The sequence below is a fragment of the Lentinula edodes genome, assembly GCF_021015755.1.
Source record: "Lentinula edodes strain Le(Bin) 0899 ss11 chromosome Unknown C8R40scaffold_5, whole genome shotgun sequence".
NCBI classification, from domain to species: Eukaryota; Fungi; Basidiomycota; class Agaricomycetes; order Agaricales; family Omphalotaceae; genus Lentinula; species Lentinula edodes.
In genome coordinates, this window is record NW_025764311.1 from 700,038 (window position 1) to 718,836 (window position 18,799).

The following is an 18,799-nucleotide window of genomic DNA, read 5'->3' on the forward strand; positions in this document are numbered from 1 at the left end:
TTCTGTCCAGACATCCAGAAACCATCATACAAGACCGAACCACTATTGGCTTGAAATCATTCGTCTTCAACACTTTATTCGAGCTGAATGATTTGGAAGATTTGGTTGAGAGGGATCGCGGGTGGCTCGCTTGGACCAACAATCAAAGTCCTATAAATGATCTTTTGGGAAAGGTTTGTGACAGAAAAATGTTGATCCATATTCACAACCCACCTGTTCGCCCACTTTGTCCGGCGCAACCCAGCCTTTGCCATCAGAACCCTTTATGCTAGGACATGGTCAGATACCAGTATTCTTGTTCAACAGTAATGATCAGTCGCTCACAAGTAGGCATTTTTTCCATGCCTGGGGACGGCCTCAATAGTCCATTTCGCAGCTCCCTCTTGATGGACCAAAAGTGCAAAGACGTTGTCCTCAATGGGAGCTGTCGGGGCGCCTCTGTTATTAAGGATATACCCATCACCGGATTTTTCAATAATCCACTGCATCAATATAAATAGTCAGCGAACATCACGGGTTCGCCAGACGAAGGCGTACGGTGAGCTCTATTTTGTCAGTTGGCTCTAACAGAACAATCCGCTTGGGTTTGAGACTGCGGTCCTCAGCCAAATTTCGACTGACGATGTTGTTACCGTTGTGGATGAGGTAGCGACCTGTTTCAAGAGACATCCTTTTGAGTTCGGGGTTGTTGAAAGTAATATGCGAGGTCTCCTTTTTATGACTTTTGCTTTTAGCAAGGTGTGTTAATCCTTATTAGTGCAGTGCGGACGGAACTTGATTTAACCTAAGTCCATACCGACCATACCTCCACACGGAGACAGAGCATCCAAAGTAAGTAGTTTTCTAGAATGTAAGCCCTTGTTATTCCTTGCATAATGGCATGTGCATGCAATTTTTGGGACATTCGTGAAAGTGCAGCACCTAAAAGGTAACTGTGCCAAAAGCCATTGATCCTGAAGCCTTCTTTCAAGTACCACTCATTCCAAAATACATGCCGCTCTCGTTCCTCCAGTATACCAATGACCTTAGTGCATTGAGTTTACACCCCTCTCTTGAGAAAGACACCCTGGAACTTTTCAGCCACTGTCAAATGACTGTAAGTAACATTATTTCCGGAGCTTCCATAGCTACGTTTCTGTCATTACCATTGTACAATTGACACATATGCTCACTTTGGAACAGAATGGGCAGCCTCTGGAAACATAGTTTCAAACGTTTGCCAGGTCAGAATACCCGTTATACCCTCGGTAAGAATTGCCTAATGGCATATACAAATGAGCAACATATGAGCTGACTTTGAATAACTTCATTGCACCATGTTACTGCGTCTGGCAGGTCTCATTGCTTGAGACGTCTTCGAAGTCCTGTACAGTGCCAACAGGCACTTCTCCAACAGGTCAAGTTTGAGTGGAAAAAAATAGTTAAAATCATAATAAAAATAGTTTTGGAATGAAACCAACCAAAAGAATGCTATTCACGTCGAGAAAGAAATATGTTCCGCATTTGGCAATGTTTTCCCACGGTGTTCACTTTCTCGACTCAGAAAAAATCAAAAGTATTGGAGTGATAGATGCGTCGCCCACTACTCCTGATACTTCAAATTTCCATAAACACTATCTGCTGTTACTTACAATATGGTTATTGATGCATGGATGCATACAAGCATGCAAACTTTCCTTTGGAAGTATTCCTACATGCTCTAATTTCTACTGTTTCCTCAGACATGGGCTCAATATCAAACAGGCTGAACATGCTGTCAAGAAATATACCAGCCATCGCCGTATACCTGTGACAATCAAGCTGGAACATCGTGTCCTTACGATGTAGTGACCACGTGTACCTTCCATATATGGAAGGCACCTTCCTAATTAGGCGATGACTAAGCTGGTTCATTTTCGGTCAGTGGGGGTAAAAATAAAAGTTGACCATAGGCTTAGCAAAGCACAAGCCAGGTATATAGATCTTCTACAAGTCAAATGAGCATAATTTGGCTATATTCCGACGTTAACTACAAGCTCTGAAAAAATTCTAAGAATTTGTACTTTTTACGGTTGATCGGGTGATGAGAAGTGCCTGTTGGCACTGTAGTAGTTTGGTAGAATGCAAGCCCCTGTCCTTTCCTCGTTTCTTCTGAAAAACATAATTCAACCTGACAATGAACAAAAATGCATTCTCCCTGGCAGACTGCATGCATCTGCAAAACCTGGATGTTCGCGAGAGCAAGGGTACTAGCTGGAGAGCGCTGTCCAGCACTGAAAGCTGGACAGTGCTGTCAGCTGCTTTCGAGCTCTTAGCCGAAAATACAGGTTTTACAGATGTGAATTAGTTGTAATGATGACCACAGGTGAGAAACAATAAGTGTTACCCGACCAATGGATAGAACTTTATAGGCTTCAAGCTCCTTTGGGCTACTTCGGCTTAGCATACACTGGCACATAGCATAGTGCAAACAACAGCAATAAACTCCAGGAACAGTTCGAATATAACACAAAAGAATGTTGGGTTGCTATTATGTATATGTCATATCGTCCATGGCTGCAGAGCGTACATAAAAAGCGATAGTTGAAAGGGAGCTGTCGCTAATCAGTGGAGGCCTGGTTTGTATACGATTAAGATAATAACACGAGACAGTGAAAAATTGGAAAGGAGGTTTGTGCATATGGATGGAAAACTGTGGAAAATTTTGACCTTACTCGATATGGGTTGACGGTGAGGTGGAGAAAAGGACGTGAATGAATACAGAGAGCTGTCGGGCAGTAGGTGTATTGTACTACAGTATGATACTCGAGCAGCTAACTTAAGGGGCTAGAGTTTAGTGCAAAGTACTAGTCAACTACGGGATTGGAGAATTACCTTTTTTTCTTCATATCTTCGCTATTGGCGCGTTCACCCCGGGAGATCAGTTGAGACTGCAAGAGTGCACGTTCATGTTCGTTGTGGTTTCACTCATATGGTGGCTGTGCGGCGCTTCTTTCTCTTTGCCCATCATTCGTCCATGAACGCGTTCAACTCTGTTCAAATTCAAACCTAGAGAATTTTCGTTCGTTGAACGTTCTTAATCTCTTCCGGCCCTGTCGCCACCAGCTCTTGCATTCAAGGTCCCCCTAGTCAGTAGGACTTACTGCGGGTCTTTTCATACTGCCAAACCTACCTCTAAGTTTGCTATAATTTGTGGTCGAAATTTGACTTAACTCTAATTAGTAAATGTTTTGTGAAAGTTCTTAGTTTATGCACCTGACTGCAGTCGCTAAATTTCCCTTTCCGGCCGTACCATTCAAGTTCTTGAAATAGAAGTGATTCTCAAGATCAAATTATACTCCACACACAATGCTCTGTCACAGCCCACGACTCGGAGCAACTATGGACTCGTCGAAGTCATGGGGTGAAAGTGTAGCCTGTCAGCCTCTGGTAAAAATCAATTTAATTTTTTGTGGCTCCGGGACCATCGTCAATCGAAGGTAAAAGAGCGAGTACCATGACAGTTCCAATGTCTTTTTTCTTTCAATTTGCATAATGTCAGTGCATTGCGATTACCTCGTCGGAAGTTCGAAGACCCTCGTGATTCACATTCCTTCGCCATTCTTCCGCATAATGGCGCACGCTAGAACTCCATAACTGGTTGATATAATTCGGAGAAGGGATGGTGAATATGAAAAATGTTTGTTCAGTATGTACTTGGCACACAATGTTGTCAGATTTATGTCGTCTTAGATCTCCACATTCGAGGCGAACTTGACACAAAAAGAAACCATACCGCCGTGAAGTATTCGTGTCATTGTCACCGTGGCATACCTGTGAGGAACGAAGTTATTGAGATCGTTGCTCTAGCCGCTTTCACCGCGCTGTCCTGACATGGATTTAGTTCATGAATTATTCTCGGCCCCGCCATTCTCGAACGTGCCATCGACGGAGCCGCGAATTCACGAGTTATTCCAAGAGAACCTAGATCGGGCCTTCGAAGGTTCATCCAAATCTTCTTCATCTCGCAGAATCTGTTTTGTCGACTGAAGAAGTGACCTGCTAGAGCCTGCCAGTGAATCGCGTAATGCCCTGTAATGCCTCTATTTCCTATTTTCAAGTACTTATGGCGGATCAGGGACTAATATATTCCTGTATCAAATCTAGATCGCTTTGTCCTTTCTAGCACCAGCGTTCGAGTTACACTCTCCGAAAAATGCCCTGCATCCATACCCTATACATCTTCAGCTGGCGTTTCCGATTCACGATCAGCCTCCGGTCAATTCCTAGGTTGGCGATGGTGAACAAAGGACGATGACGAAGCGTCTGACTCAAAGGTCGGTTATTGTGATCGTCTATATCACTTGTGTCGTCTACGTCGTCCCGCAGGAATGGGAATGAGGGATTCAGCAGGTTCGGATGAATTTCTGCATCATTTTCGGATGGAGATTCGTATTCCTTCGTGGAATCATCAGTTGTCGAAGGGGGGACTGACAGTTGTGAAAAAGGCGATGGTAAGATTGCATTTTGTGAATTCGTTGTAAGCTCAGGCGATGATTTGGGTAATTTCACGGTGGTAATCGAACCCGCGCCTATTGAACCGTCATCGTCTTCCCCATCGAGGACCTCACTTGTGCTCGTTCCGAGATTAGCGTGGTCCCTCTCCTCCTTAGATAGTCGCTGGCCGGTGAAAAGTAAAGAGAGTTCATCTCAAAAAATAACTAAGCAAGTGCGAGAGGCCGCTAACGAAAGAAAAGAACACACCCAACTCAAAGAAGTACACCCTGGTTCCATCACCTCTTTTGTAAAAATTATCACCCATCATCCTCCCGCTCTTGAACCGCAACTGCGTTAGGTCATATCTCCCGTAATCCCTAAACAATACCTTCCCAGTCCCTGGCTTGAGCACCTTCCGTAGATTTCGGATAGCGGAAGCCCATTCGTCTGGATGTAACGCAGATAGGACGAAGACAAGGATGACAATATCAACGGAGGCTGGAGCCAGACCAGGTGGCAGTGAGTCATCTGAGGAAAGGTCCCAGACTGCAGAGTGAATAGATCCACATGGAGGAGACGCGTAAAGAGGATTGTGCTGGGTAGATCGAATAGATCAGATATTCTATCGGTGGAAATAATATTTAGCCTGGTACATACCTGGACCAGTTTGACTGCATGGTTTGAGTAATCGTACGCGTACAGTTCGAGTTGAGGGTTCTGATTTACGGACAAAACAGGGAAGATCGAGTTGCCTGCACCACATCCAAACTCTGCTATTTTTACAGAACCGGCCTGTGTAATCATGAGATGTCAGCGGGAGTAAGATGAATAGAAAGGCAGACAGACGAACACCAGGCTCTGCAGCAGCAACCAAATCCGGGAACTCATTATGGAGCCTGATTGATAGTGAATGGCAGAATTTTAATGAAGACAAATTATAGACATACCACTTCCGATTCTTGAAAAAATTCGCCTCGTTATTCTTGTAGAAATTATCCCAGTACTTCGCAGGCTTCGAGTTCAGCTTCAGCCGCTCCTCTTCACTCACTACAGCTGCTCGCTGACGTGCTAAAGACGTGGCGATCGTAGCTCCTTGATCCACTGGCGGAGGAACGTGGTCCCAGGCATTTTGGGTAAATGTTAACGACGGATCTACGAGGAATCTTGAACCAAAAGGAGGATCTACACAGTTGACATCGTGAACAGAGGAAGCTTTTTTTGTTGAGGTTATCGGGTCCTCTGTGAGGTCTATGATGGAAACATTCATTTGGCGAATCAAGAAGCCGGGCCCAGGCAAACGGACGGTGACTGAAAATAGGGGGACCCACGTGTTTCTAATTTCTGATCGCATCATGGGCGCTTGTTTATCAACATTTCTTGTTCTCGATCTTTTCACTTCTTTTGAAGCTCCACTTTAATCATGGAAGCCTGAATTTGTTTGTGCTTCTCCCCGAAGAACTTGGAGGATATAGGACAAGACTCAAAAATTTGAACTTTATAGTACATGGACGGATCACTGCTATGACTGAATTTATGTGTGGGAGGATTTGGGTACAACTCCGTCTGAGGGCAAATCAGACAATTTCACTACCGATGAGTATGCGAGGGTTTTCCCATCTAGCCACTCAATTGCTGATTCACAATTTCCAACATAGCCTGGGCGACAACAGCAGACCCGTAATGGATGTCGATGAACTGGATGGAATTGGTAGACTGAGTGGTTGGATCAATGAATCCTTGCGGATCGGAAACCCTCAGTTGTACAGCAAGTCGCAATGCTCTCTGCATACTTTACGAAAAAACGAGATCAGAAAATCAGCAACACGTCATCCGGCCAAAGGAATGTCTTTACCCAAGGAGAGAGTTGTGCGTAGCCACCCTGACAATGTCCCGAAAGGCGGGCTGCCAGTTCCCCTGCCCGGAGAAGAACCTCCAAGGCGCATCATACCACGTGGCAATGACAGCGAAACCTTGCAATGTCCTGAAGTTGGGCGGGTTCTCATAGGTGTAGACCAGGCCTTGGCTGGTACTGGCATTAGCGTAAGGCAGGCCATTAGTTCTCGCTGTGTTAATGTCATTGGTAATGCGAGTGAACTGGTTGGTAGTTCCGAACAACTTGTACGCTTGGTTGCCTCTCCTCCAAACACCCAACCCCTCGCGGGATGTCTGAGCAGAATCCCTAGGTGTAAATTGGATAACGCCGGCCCTGTTGGGATCGGGAGGCCGAGTCAAGGGGCCCTGGTCCCATCGAATGTTGTCGCGGAGAGGGCTGAATGCTCGAGGCTGGACAATCCCTGCCGCGAGTTGTTCATCGAGTTGTTCAGTGGGTTGTTCAGCAGACATGATTTGTCCAATGAGTTCTACTTCCACTTTGCTTGGGGCTTATATACGGGGAAAAACCCCGTCGAGGACGTGAGCAAACTTGCTCACGTTTCATAATCCATAAACCCTGTCTTCAAGCACTGAAAAGTGACAGGCGGATACGATATGGGGCCGATACCTTGGGAAGGAACCCTCATTATCTCGAACTTTCTATGAAGCCAGAAAAGAATTTACGGCAAAGGGTCATAGGTGCTATGAATGTAGAAGATTTCTGTGTTGAAGTGAGGGACGTACGAAAGCGTATGAATTGAAACAAGTTGACTTTGCTCTATGTTCAGTGGAGCAATTCGGTCCTCTATTTGATCTGTATTCTATAAAGAAAAAGGAATTGGATTAGCTCTCGGTTGTGACCAGTAGGATTGCAGTTTGAAGCCGGGCGGAAGGCGTTAACGGAATGAAAATAGGGGTGAGGTATAAATTCTTCAGACTTGACGTCGTGAACGGCCTTGTTGAAGGATATTATCAGTGATAACAGCAGCATCTGACGAGCAACCCGTGTGAGACTAAGCTCATATGGCAGAGAGAAAGGCTGAACGGTGGATCACCGTAAAGCCAGGTATTCATGGGCGCTTGTCGATCAAGGTTTCTCTTCTAACTTCCAATCTTTCTATCTCGTCCAGAGGTCATTCTCAAACATGTTTGCCAACAAGTCTCACAAAAATTCTCACAACATGGTACATGAAACTACGGATCGCTGCTCTGTATGTATCTTATTTCATCTGTGGAGGGTAGTACGATGTCAAACTTCGTTTGAAGGCTAGAGGTAATCAAATCAGACAATGTCATTACCGGTGAGAGTACAATAGTTTACCATTTACCATCTAGCCACTAAGCTGCTTATCCACGATTTCCAACATTGCCTGTGCCACAACGTCAGACCCGTAGTGGATGTCGATGAATTGGATAGAGTTGGTCGACTGAGTAGTCGGGTCGATGAATCCTTGCGGATCAGAGACCTTCAATTGTACAGCAAGGCGCAACGCTCTCTGCATTCTATGCAAAACAGCGAGATTAAAAGTCAAGCATTTATATATTTGTAATGTTCTTACCCAAGGAGAGAGTTGTGCGTAGCCGCTCCGACAATCACCGAAAACGCAGACTGCCAGTTTCCCTGCCCGGAGAAGAACCTCCAAGGCGCGTCATACCACGTAGCGATTACAGCGAAGCCTTGCAAGGTCCTGAAGTTGGGCGGGTTCTCGTATGTGTAGATCAGGCCTTCGCTGGTGCTAGCATTGGCGTAAGGCAGACCATTATCCTTCGCCTTGTCAATGTCGTTAGTGATACGAGTGAACTGGTTGGTAGTTCCGAACAACTTGTACGCCTGGTTGCTCTTCCTCCACACACCCAGCCCCTCGCGGGACGTCTGGGCAGAGTCCTGGGGTGTGAACACGATAACGCCGGCTCTGTTTGGATCGGGAACTCGAGTCAAGGGGCCCCGGTCCCATCGAATGTCGTCGCGGAGAGGGTTGAACGCTCGAGGCTGGACAATCCCTGCCGCGCGTTGTTCAGTGAGTTGTTCAGTGGGTTGTTCAGCAGACATGATTTGTTCAATGAGTTCTACTTTCACTTAGCCTGGGGCTTATATACAGGAGAGTACACTGTCTATGGCGTGAGCAAACGTGAAGACATCGTCATAATCCAAGCACCGAATAGTGGCAGGCGGATACAAAGGAACCCTCATTTCAAACTTTCTACAAAGTCAGAAGAGACTGATTCTAGGTCGCATTCATGCGAATGTACGGCAAAATGTCGAGGACTGCGCTCCATACAAAGACATCCTTGTAGCCTTGTACCATGCAAGTTTTTTTCCCCGATTTTGGATACTCAAAAGTTGTGGTCGAAACTGACAAAGAGGGTCGTACGAATCAAGTTACTCTCTGTGTTCAGTAATTTGAAGCTTCTCTGTTTAACCTATATTCTATAGAGAAAAATCTACACACGCAATCGGAGTGGCTTTCAATCGGTGGTTCTTGAGTTCGGAGTTAGCAAAGTAGGAAACCGTTCTCATCCTATTGCCCTTTGCATAACTCCGTGAAAATGGGTTATTTTTCTTTTACGGACCGCCCCTAAGAGACTTCGAGCGAGATCTCTTCATTAATTGCCAGTTGACCGGCCCTCAAGTTTTTTTTTGTTGATTAAGCTGCAAAAAGCAAGAATGTCATTACGAAAGCCTGGTTTCAAGAGACAATCAAGAAGCCCCGACGTGGCGGCAACGTGTCGGGAATGTCGAGCGGGTGCTTGTTGTTGCTACGTCGAGTCCTCTGTCGGGTCACAGCGGGGTTCCAATTCCGGAACATTCAAAAATCGGACAGAAGAAACAAAACTTCTCATTTTCGCGGATTTATGCAAAGCCCAGATTTACGCAGAACCAAGCCTCGCGGTTCCCCCACGTTGACAATCACCATATCAATAATCAGAAAATATCTTTTCATTTCGGACCCATAACTATAATACGTTACTCGACTTTGATGATCTGGAAGACTTCATTAGGAGGGTATCGAGGTGGGAAGGTGGGCATAACAATCAAAGGCTTGCATGCGATCTTCAAAAATGAGAATATTCAGTACTAAACTATGCAAGTAATTGAAGAACCGCACCTGTTCATCGATTTCCGTTGGTGCTACCCAGCCCGAGGTACGATCTAGAGTTGTGATGCTGAGGAGTAGAGGCGTCAATCAATTTCTCAACAGTGAAGACGATGCCATAGCAATCACATACATATAGGAGTTTTCACTGTGCTGGGGGACAGGTTCAACGATCCAGTTCGTGATTTCACCAACATCCATCAGGATCGCAAACACATTGTCCTCGATGTGCGCAGTCGGAGAACCGTTACTCTTGATGATGTATTCGTTACTGCCATTGCCGCATTTTTCAAAGACCCACTATGGGTTAGGGAAGCAGTCAATTCTCGAACTGGTAAGGTTAGAGACTCAATTTACCGTGGAATTACTGCCACTTGGGCTCAGGACAATTTTTTTCGGGAGGAGGCTTCTGTCTTCGGCAAATCGTCGACCGACAATGTTGTCACCGTTCCGGATGATGTATAAGCCTGCACTGAGAGACATGGTATAGTATCTTCGATTGCTTTATTATGGAGAGCCTGACCCATGACCTTGGGTGTCCTTTTATACGAAATCCTGGTGACCCCACTTGAGGAGCAGTAATGGTAATTCGCTTCGTAGCTTTGATTCTCTTCATCTCCGATGACATTTTCGAACGGTTGGCATTGACAAGACAAATGTTCTGTACGCAGTGTTGTTCTGACTCCAAAATTTGGAGTCAAACAAGCTAAACCGGCGCCGGCGTCATTCCTATCTCCTGAGGGGTTGGTGAGAAGGTAATCATATACTACGTTTTCAGTCCGTTCTTGCAAATTCAACAACCACTATGTACGCCATGGACCACCTAGTAATCGACATTGCCTCGACATTCTCTTGTCAAATGGTGCGTATTAACTCGCTACTCGATCGACGTCGACAGATAGACTGCGCTCCTTGGAATTTTCTGCAGAAAGAAGTTAATGAACGTCACATGAAATTGGAGCTCTAGGAAGGGAAGGATATCTCCAGGAATTTGTCTTCGTGTAAATTACCAGAACCCCCAATGCCATCATTTGTTCCCTGGTGTTAGTGTCTTTTAATTTCAGTCTACCGAATATGAGTTGTTCAACGAGCAATTGGATAGTCCAGGGATCGATCAAGTATAGGACGCACTTCGCGAAAGAAAATGCCGAAAGAGAAGTATCAAATTCGTTGGAAAGTTTACAATCCCCAGTAGGTAAAACTATTCGCTTGAAAGTTTTCATTTCATTTGAAGATGATATGTAACTCAGGTATTTCAGCCATGAGAAATAAAGGAGACATGTCCATACATAGATGAAGATCAGTTAACCATGGTAGATATGTTGAGCATCGAACAAATCCGAGTCCGCATCAATTCAGTGATCGCAATCGTGAACATTACCCAACAACCTCATCTTCAGCATCACTTGCCATTGTCCTCCTCGAGAACGCTGATGACCTGCCTAGCACACTTGATGGCCGACTTCCACTTCCACCCGAGAGACGCTTATAGCTAGGACTCGTAGGCGAAACACCGCTCGGCGGTGAGCCAGCGCCACTACCAATGCTATTTCTATTTGGCCCGCCAGGAGCCCGAGGACCTCTTGTCATCCTTGGACCACGCACTCCACCCGAGGAAGACCTCGAGATCGTACTCTTGACAGAGCTTAAACTCTGATCTGCGGGGGAGGGGCTACGGGAAGTGATTCGGGAAGATCGTTTGACTTCTGTTGCCCTCACAGGTTGTGGAGTAGGAGGTGATACAGCGGGGGGAGATGGGATTGGCGGAGCATCAGGAGTAGGTTCTGCTGATGGCTCAGCGAAATGTGGTCGGGGTGGAGTTTCAAGCTCTTCCGGTTCCGGGGACGGCTCTTTGAATGCCGGACGAGGGGGAAGATCTTCGTCTTCGGGAGGAGGCGTTTTGAATGAAGGCCTTGGGGGGACATCATCGATTGCGGGAGTTGAGGTAAGCGGAGGCGGAGGAGGTATCGTCGGAGGTGCCAAATCCTCCAAAGATTCAGCAGCAGGCGGAGGAGCTGGAGCTGGAGGAGATACTGCTTGAGGGAGTGGAGGTGGAGGCGGCATAGGTTGAGGGGAAAGAATTGGAGGAGGAGCCGGTATCGATGTCATTGATGGCATTGGAGGAACAGGCGGTGGTGACTTAGTTCTACCTTGAGCGGCGTGCTGAGCAGCCAGTAGCTGTTTTGCATCTATTCCAGTTGAAAGTCTGCTTCGGTGGATCCTCATGTCCATCGGAGCCGTACGTTTCCGAAGGGGTATTTTGCGCTCGGATTCACGCTTTTTGCGAGCGATGGTAGGGGGAAGGATGGCCTCGTAATCTTTCATGAGGTCAAGGAACAGCACTTTAAGAGGTGGAAAAAAGATATTAGATAGGAACAGTAGTAAATTATTGCAAACATACACGTAGGGTGACGATCTTGGATTGTGAGTTCGGTCTCGAACTTGGGACGAACAACAGCTAACGAAGGAGTGAGGACTGAGAAAGTTTATATCATATCGAGGGACCTACTGCGACCGATAGAAAGAGCAAGTTTAGTGATATAAACTTCATCACTCTCCTCGACTTTCGTGTTTTCGACAAGTCTATCATAGGGATGAGCAAATGACAGGACAACTGTCAGGATTGACGTACTTCTTCAAGTGACTAACAATTGCGTCAAGAACATACAGATGCACTCGTGGAAGACGTTGAAGCATAGTACCCAGTTCTTTGATCTTTTCCTCCTTAGTGTCTTCGCCTTCAGGTTTTACCACAAGGGTTGCGCCCATTGTGGGATACAATTTCCGATAGTCGTCCCAGAATTCATAAAGCCCGAGCGGAGGGTCAAGCTCAAGTAACCACAATTTTAGAGTAGCAGCAATGACAGGAGCGTCAAAAGGCTCAAAAATCTCCGGCCTGATAGGCTGATCTGGTGGTACCGCATTGAGAACTTCGCGAAGGTGATGCACCGCAGGCAAAGGAACTTCGTAGATCCACGACTTGCGTTTCTCTAAGTTTCAAAGTTGCATCAACATTGATTAGCACATTGAGGAAGCAGCACACAGACCTGCATCGTTCGGAAGCTTGTCGTAAGCAGCAGTTATAGCGTTCAACAATGCTTCTACAACCGGCGGAATGGTCTCCTTGTGTTCTTCATTCGGAGACATCAGCATACTCCAGCCGCCTTCAGACCATTTTCTCAAGTCGATGCCAAAAACTACATCTGATTCATCGTGCGCAACCGACTCGTACACTTGAGCGTCAGGCCTGAACGGACCGGTACGATAACGCTCAATGAGAGCGTTGAGATCGTTTTCGGGTTGGAAAGCAGCAATCAAGAGTCCTTGGCGCTCGATGACAGGCTCGAGGGACTTGGGAAGATTCGCAAGTGTACCTTGGTATTGAAGGAGTACTTGGTTTCTCATGTCAACAGGGGGATAAAATGTAAGAGGAGACGCAAACTTACCCGTTTTGACGGCACGAAGTCTCTCAAATTCCCATCGCTGCAGCGTTTTCAAAGTGTCCTCGAGCCTTTCTTCTAAACCCAGTCGTTGCCGGTCGAGTTGACGAACTGCGACACGATAGGCTTTATCCGCATCTTCAGCCTCATGTCGGGCTTTCATGTGCGTAGGTTCCGAAGACTGGTTTGTCTGAAGCGCTTTGCTAACCGCATTGAAGATTGTGTTGGTACGCTTGAGCAGTTCATCTGGTTGAAGCTTGATGGGAGATGTGGTATCTGTACTCTTATCGGGAAGCTCAAAGGCCTGCGAAGATAGGTTAGGTATGATTGCAATTATGAACAGCGAACACACCTTGGGCCTAAACTGATAGAAAGCTTCTTCCGAATGCTCAAAGTCATTTCCCAATTCACCGATCCGTCGCAAAAGCCCGTCCCTTTCCGTGAGATCTTTAGCAGCTTGTTCGGCGCGGTCAAGACTTCCCCCAAGACCTTGGACATTATCTTTCAACCATGCCACGAATTCCTCTCCAGTGAAACAGTCTTTGTACTCTCCCAACAAAGGGAATCGTACCGGCCTAAGATTGAGTTCACTAGCGGCCCTGGTCAAAAGCTGAGAGATAGCAGCAGGTGGAAGTGAAAGCCCGGCTAGGAGAACAGGCTCAGCGGGCATCGGCGGTACCGGAGAGGCATCTACTCTGGGTGGCAATGGAGGTGACATGGGAAGAGGGGAATTAAGTTGCATTGGGGAAGCTTCGAATATCACTGCCTTTCCTTTGCCCTTGTCAACTTTGGGTGTTTCGTCTGGGGCATCTGACTCTGATGAGAGAAGGGAAGCGGTTTCAGGTTTCGTTGAAAATGCGCTAGAGCTCTTCTTCTGGATGTCCTTTAAACGCGCAGCGATCCGCTCCGAAACACTCGATGTCCGCTGAGGAGGTGAGCGAGCGTCAATTGGTCGGAGTCGAGGGGAGGTTGTATAGTGATCGTTGCCGCCTGAGTTCGGAGCAAACTTTGCACTACATATAGGTTAGAGGTACCGAAAGAAACATAGACGCGCAAACCTAACGTACTCGTCTTCAGCTTCGTCTGCTTTCCTAACCTTTGCCAGGTACTGATGTTTAAGTTTAGCGACGTCGCCGATATGGTGTTCGTAGTTGTAGAGCCATTGGTTGAGAACAACACCCTTGCTTTGCACAATGCGATCCTTTACAACGTGTCAGCGTGCAGTCAAGCAGAAACGTGTAACACAAGTTACCTTGTAGCCCTTGGCCCATTCAGCGAATGGATCAGCTACTAGACTGCTGAGCTCTTTAGCCATATTCTGGTGTAATTTAGCTTGGGCAGTGGATTCTATTTGAAGACCACGGAATGCCATTAACAAAGATGCACCATCGTCGGCAGCGAATCCAGCTCCTGGTACATAGCTCCTATAAACATGCTAGAATCATTGATATGATAATTTCATACCTGTAGTGCCAGTGAGTGCAGTTTTGTGCAATGCCTCAGCTAATTGGCTTTCAGCCTCAGCTCGCGCCTGAAGAGTCAGTCCCAGATTAATAATTGGGGGGCGAAAAGCAAAGTGAAAATAGTTCATACCTGTATAAACGCGATGACTTCGTCATTTTCGACCGTTCCCTATCGTGATGAAGTCAGAGAACTGTTTATTGCAACTATAGGACTCAACCTCGTACTTGCTCGAGTTTTTGAAAAAGAACTTCTACACCTTTACGGTAATCTTGTGTCCAGAACGAGTTGTTGAAACTTAGAGGTAAGGACAGGACTGCCATTTGCGTTTGACTCCCCAGTAGCCGGAGTAGACGATGATGGTGGTATAGATGCAAGAGGTAGGTATCGGTGGCCTTGCGGACGTTGAAGTCTGGTTGCAGTTAACCCAAAGTTTTGATTTGGAGCAGTGCTGATCAGCGCCACGTGGCTATGGGCGGGCAACAGCCGCCGGAATATTCGGCGTTGCTCTGTTCATGTTCATCCGTTCATCCAACAGCCGCCGGATTGGGCGTTCATCAGCGTTCATCTCAAACCTGAAGCAGACTTGAAGTTCAAGCTATCGACACAATACTTGAAATTTCTTCTGGAGAATATGCTCACGTTCTACTATGTAGGTCCCAAAAACTTTCTTGCACATGCTATGAATCACCGTCTGTATCTGTGGCTGCCAAGTGGCAGGAAAAGCGTGTTGTCAAGTCTCTTTCTTGACTTGTGAGTCTCTCGAGGTCTCTCGCTCCTTCGGAAGCTCAGGGTCGCCGCCCTCCATGATCTCGGTTATGCCAGATGACATATCCTGGGTCATACTATTACTAGTACACCGAACACGTTAAACAAACTTTTGATACAATACGTACTACCTAAATCACACGACCCCCAACTATACCATCCTCTACAGACCTTCCACACATCATCCAGAACCGGAGAATGGAGCTGGGCGATAAGCCAGGCTCACCACCACTAGCTGGTCGCCGCAGCTCCCCGCGCCTTAGTACTTAGCCTTACTTACTTGCGGTTAATGAAGAATTCAAAAAAAAAAAAAAAAAAAAAACTATTACTAGTACGAGTAAGGGGAAAGACTATACCCAATCTCAAGACTACCATGTTGAACCTTATAGAGCTGATTTTCCAGCCAGACACCCGTTTCTATACCAGGAATGGAACGCTCTACTTATCTTCTTCTATCATGGATAGGTGACTTCGTAATTGATAGTCTACTTTTTATACAAGAACTTCTTCAAACGAACATTCTATGATCTACGAGGAGTCCGAACTACTCAGGTGTGTACAAAGATCTTCCCCAATCGAGACGTAGGTGCAAGGCGCTTGCAACGTTATCGTTAGACTTTCAGGTAAAAGTAAGTACATTCCTGAACCTCTACAAGCGTTCAAAGAAAACCCACCACATCTTACAGGGTTTGTGACGAACAAGGGTCGATTCTGCAATTCAATTTTAATTCTGAAATCGTGGCGGTGAATGTATTCATGTGAGTCATATAGGTGGCACTAGGTGGCACTGTGGCGACATTTCCGAATCTGGAATTACAAGGGCTTTGAGCCTTTGACTCTTTCCCGAGTCCTTATAAAAACATTTGTATGATGAAAAGAACACTCTTCCTTGCACCCTCAAGAACCCTTTTTCAAACAAGCCTTGATTGTTCTCTAAATGCCTGTTACGCGAAACGAGAACAACGCTGGACCGTCTGTTGGTATGTCCTTTTCCTGTGTTCTCTAGGATTTACACACCCTTACTGGCGTAACTACTCGGCCTTAGGCTCCGACATGAAGCAATCTCGAACGACGAACCGTGGTGGTGTTGAAACATTTCCGGAAGGAGACCTGGACAGTGTAGGAAACCCATTTCCACCGTCAAACACAATGTTGTCGTTTTCCACAAGGCGTCCACGGACTGCTAAGAAAAATGTAGTAGATCACATACCTCGACCTGCAAACGCGTTCATGTTGTTTCGCTCGGATTTCCTGAAACAAAGGCATAAGCCAGGATCCCTTGAGATCAACCACTGTTCACTGAGTAAAACAATTGGTGAGACAAATTGATTTCGGTCAGATTTTGCGGTCTAATGGTTACGCTGTGGTTACGTAGGCACTCGGTGGAAACTATTAACAGATGAAGAAAAAGCTGTGTGGTACAGCAAGGCCACAATCGAGAAAGCAAAACATCAAGAAATGTTCCCTGAATATCGATATCGACCGTCATACAGGAAGAAAATGAATCAAGACATGAACGCTTTTACGTCCGCCGCCGCCTCTATGACCATGCGAGGTTGTGATAGGACATCATCAAGTTGCGTGAGGCAGCGTGAAGATATTATTGCCAAATATCTCAGGAAAGGAACAGATGATGAGCATGATTTGCAAAAGAGCTGGCACTACTACGAGCGGAATTATACTCCCTCATATTCGACATGCAGCCCCATCACTATACCGACCTTGCCTTTGCTGTCTCCGCTGTCCAATCCTCCTAGTCAAGCACCCTGTGTAATGCCGACGAAGTACCGTAGTCGGAGACCATCATCAGTTCTTTTTGATAGCCACCATGATCTTCCGCGCTCCGTACCGTTGCTACGTTCCTTACACTCATCTTACCCTCTACACAATGCATTAGAACCGTCAACAACCATTATCCCTGCTTCCCAACCATTTACAAACACCACAAGAAACTACGTTCAACCGATGTCGAGCCTCGAAACTGCCAATAATTTGCCAATGCAGGATTCAAATTTGTCCACGGATCAACGTGCTGTACCTTCCACCGTATTACCTTCTGTGTTTAGCTTTGACTCAAGCCTACTGGAAGTGGATGAACATGAACAACCTTATCGCACACCAGACAAGGGACAATACCGTGATCTATCGTCAAATTCCCCGTTCCCCTCCTCCTATATGCACCAATCATCTATGGGCGCCGAACACCGATACCCGAACAACGTGTTATTGGGCGATTCCTCCTCCACTATGATGTATAACTTTTTACACGGATCACCTTTTTTAAACGTTAACTCGGAAGTTAGCTCGCGATCCTCTACTGAAATCCCACCTCCGATGGAGAAGGAACTCTTTCAAATCTACCATCCACAAGCTATGCAATGACAGACCTGAGAGCTGACATCGACGTCGAAAGAGAATGTGAACGGTAAAAAGGACTGTCATGGACTTGGAGCACATCATAGAGCTGCATTGCGCCAGCTGTTCGGAAGAGAAATCGCATTCAGCTTCAAAAATTCTTTGAACAACTCGAACCTGGAGGGACACTACTCGATTTGAACAGTGGGAGGGATAGGAATTCATGGTCCAAGTACTGTTCAAAATTTCTCTTCGATGGCCTTCTTACGGAGTTATAACTTACGATCTTGCTGATTCTTTCTCAATTTCTTCCTTGATATTGTGAACGCCTTCGGTTCCAAGTTGTTGTATGTTTCGATTCCATTCAGGTAGACCTATTTTTTTGTATATTCAGTTAGGTACGTGATGATGTATCCCCTACTGCATAGTCACTATCCTTATAAATATTTGCAATTCTGGACCTTGAATCTGGGATATGAAAGATGGAAGTCATACTTCCGGTGTATGCGGCGATTCTCTATGCTCGACCTGAGGTACATCGTGGTCCGTCTAGGAGCCTTCAGTTAACTTGCACGGCGAAGAAATCAGCGTAGGAGCTTTACTTTGCAGTGTTACTTCCGAATATCTACAAGCGCGCCAACTCCATCTCGCTAGGTTAGGCTTAGACAAAGAAATCCGGCATGTTGGCGGGCTTCCTGGAACGAATCGCACTATCTAACAGGCTCAGACTTCCGTCAAATAAGTATATGATACCCATTTGCTAATTGACCCTGAGCCTCTGCAGGCCTCTGCCCTGTGCAAATTATACGCTGTGAAAGTTAATGCGCCCGTCAAACACGAACCATCTTTGCTTGAAGCGGTTGCTCCACGTATGACACCGTTAAAGTTTGATAGTCAGTAGTAAGTACGAGGCACAAGTAATAAACCTTGGGTCCCCACTGCTGGGTATGATAAACTTCTCCTCCTTCCGACTGGTTAGGACAGCGCTATGGTCGTAAATTTTCCTTGCTCAAACCATGACATTTGACCAGCACATTAACGGATTTGACAAGTCGCATGCGCCACATTTTGCGCCATATCCGTGGTCAGCCGCCATTTTTGAACTTCCTCCGAGAGCCCCGACGATGTCACGATTCTACTAATGAAACTTCCTTCAGCAGCTGGAGCGGAAGTGGTTCATTAAGCAATGAAGCTATTCGCCTTACCGCCGCATGGTCAGTTCAAGTTGTCCCGATGGTAATAACATCGAAATATTATGAGCTTATTCAAGTTTGTCTTCCCCTTGAAAGTCGATCGACATTGTTATCGTGACAAATCGGGTAATCGAAGCTACTACGACATTTTCGTTCGATA

General features: G+C 46.2%; 7 protein-coding genes across 7 annotated transcripts; 2 read left to right on the forward strand and 5 right to left on the reverse strand.

Annotated features, from left to right (window-relative positions):
- Window positions 1–74: 74 nt before the first annotated feature.
- Window positions 75–669, reverse strand: C8R40DRAFT_1037326 (serine protease inhibitor; the record flags this gene model as incomplete). Its single annotated transcript, XM_046223656.1, has 4 exons — window positions 75–161; window positions 214–268; window positions 325–482; window positions 538–669. 4 exons carry the CDS (start codon window positions 667–669, stop codon window positions 75–77), a joined length of 432 nt encoding a protein of 143 aa, XP_046090116.1.
- A 3,489-nt stretch (window positions 670–4,158) lies between these two features.
- Window positions 4,159–5,722, reverse strand: C8R40DRAFT_1158920 (actin filament binding protein; the record flags this gene model as incomplete). The annotated part of the gene is made up of 5 exons (XM_046229796.1): window positions 4,159–4,638; window positions 4,706–5,050; window positions 5,113–5,247; window positions 5,306–5,351; window positions 5,403–5,722. 5 exons carry the CDS (start codon window positions 5,720–5,722, stop codon window positions 4,159–4,161), a joined length of 1,326 nt encoding a protein of 441 aa, XP_046090117.1.
- A 110-nt stretch (window positions 5,723–5,832) lies between these two features.
- Window positions 5,833–6,764, reverse strand: C8R40DRAFT_1088484 (uncharacterized protein). The gene is made up of 2 exons (XM_046227406.1): window positions 6,308–6,764; window positions 5,833–6,244 (listed from the first exon to the last, which is right to left on the reverse strand). Exons 1-2 carry the CDS (start codon window positions 6,531–6,533, stop codon window positions 6,210–6,212), a joined length of 261 nt encoding a protein of 86 aa, XP_046090118.1. The 5' UTR covers window positions 6,534–6,764; the 3' UTR covers window positions 5,833–6,209.
- A 1,108-nt stretch (window positions 6,765–7,872) lies between these two features.
- On the forward strand, window positions 7,873–9,084 carry C8R40DRAFT_1088493 (uncharacterized protein). The gene is made up of 3 exons (XM_046227407.1): window positions 7,873–8,345; window positions 8,409–8,706; window positions 8,762–9,084. The coding sequence occupies exons 1-3, from the start codon at window positions 7,877–7,879 to the stop codon at window positions 8,829–8,831; spliced, it is 837 nt and encodes a 278-aa protein (XP_046090119.1). The 5' UTR covers window positions 7,873–7,876; the 3' UTR covers window positions 8,832–9,084.
- On the reverse strand, window positions 9,069–9,979 carry C8R40DRAFT_1088497 (serine protease inhibitor). Its single transcript, XM_046227408.1, has 4 exons — window positions 9,780–9,979; window positions 9,556–9,722; window positions 9,435–9,492; window positions 9,069–9,379 (listed from the first exon to the last, which is right to left on the reverse strand). The coding sequence occupies exons 1-4, from the start codon at window positions 9,903–9,905 to the stop codon at window positions 9,293–9,295; spliced, it is 438 nt and encodes a 145-aa protein (XP_046090120.1). The 5' UTR covers window positions 9,906–9,979; the 3' UTR covers window positions 9,069–9,292.
- A 577-nt stretch (window positions 9,980–10,556) lies between these two features.
- C8R40DRAFT_1088515 (uncharacterized protein) lies at window positions 10,557–14,794 on the reverse strand. Its single transcript, XM_046227409.1, has 12 exons — window positions 14,551–14,794; window positions 14,456–14,494; window positions 14,327–14,393; window positions 14,115–14,272; window positions 13,930–14,063; window positions 13,215–13,875; window positions 12,869–13,166; window positions 12,470–12,814; window positions 12,055–12,412; window positions 11,932–12,005; window positions 11,824–11,880; window positions 10,557–11,764 (listed from the first exon to the last, which is right to left on the reverse strand). The coding sequence occupies exons 1-12, from the start codon at window positions 14,644–14,646 to the stop codon at window positions 10,800–10,802; spliced, it is 3,252 nt and encodes a 1,083-aa protein (XP_046090121.1). The 5' UTR covers window positions 14,647–14,794; the 3' UTR covers window positions 10,557–10,799.
- A 1,446-nt stretch (window positions 14,795–16,240) lies between these two features.
- Window positions 16,241–16,588, forward strand: C8R40DRAFT_1037350 (high mobility group box domain-containing protein; the record flags this gene model as incomplete). The annotated part of the gene is made up of 2 exons (XM_046223657.1): window positions 16,241–16,406; window positions 16,467–16,588. Coding segments are annotated over 2 exons (288 nt in total), but the record flags the coding sequence as incomplete, so codon positions are not given.
- Between the last annotated feature and the right edge of the window lie 2,211 nt (window positions 16,589–18,799).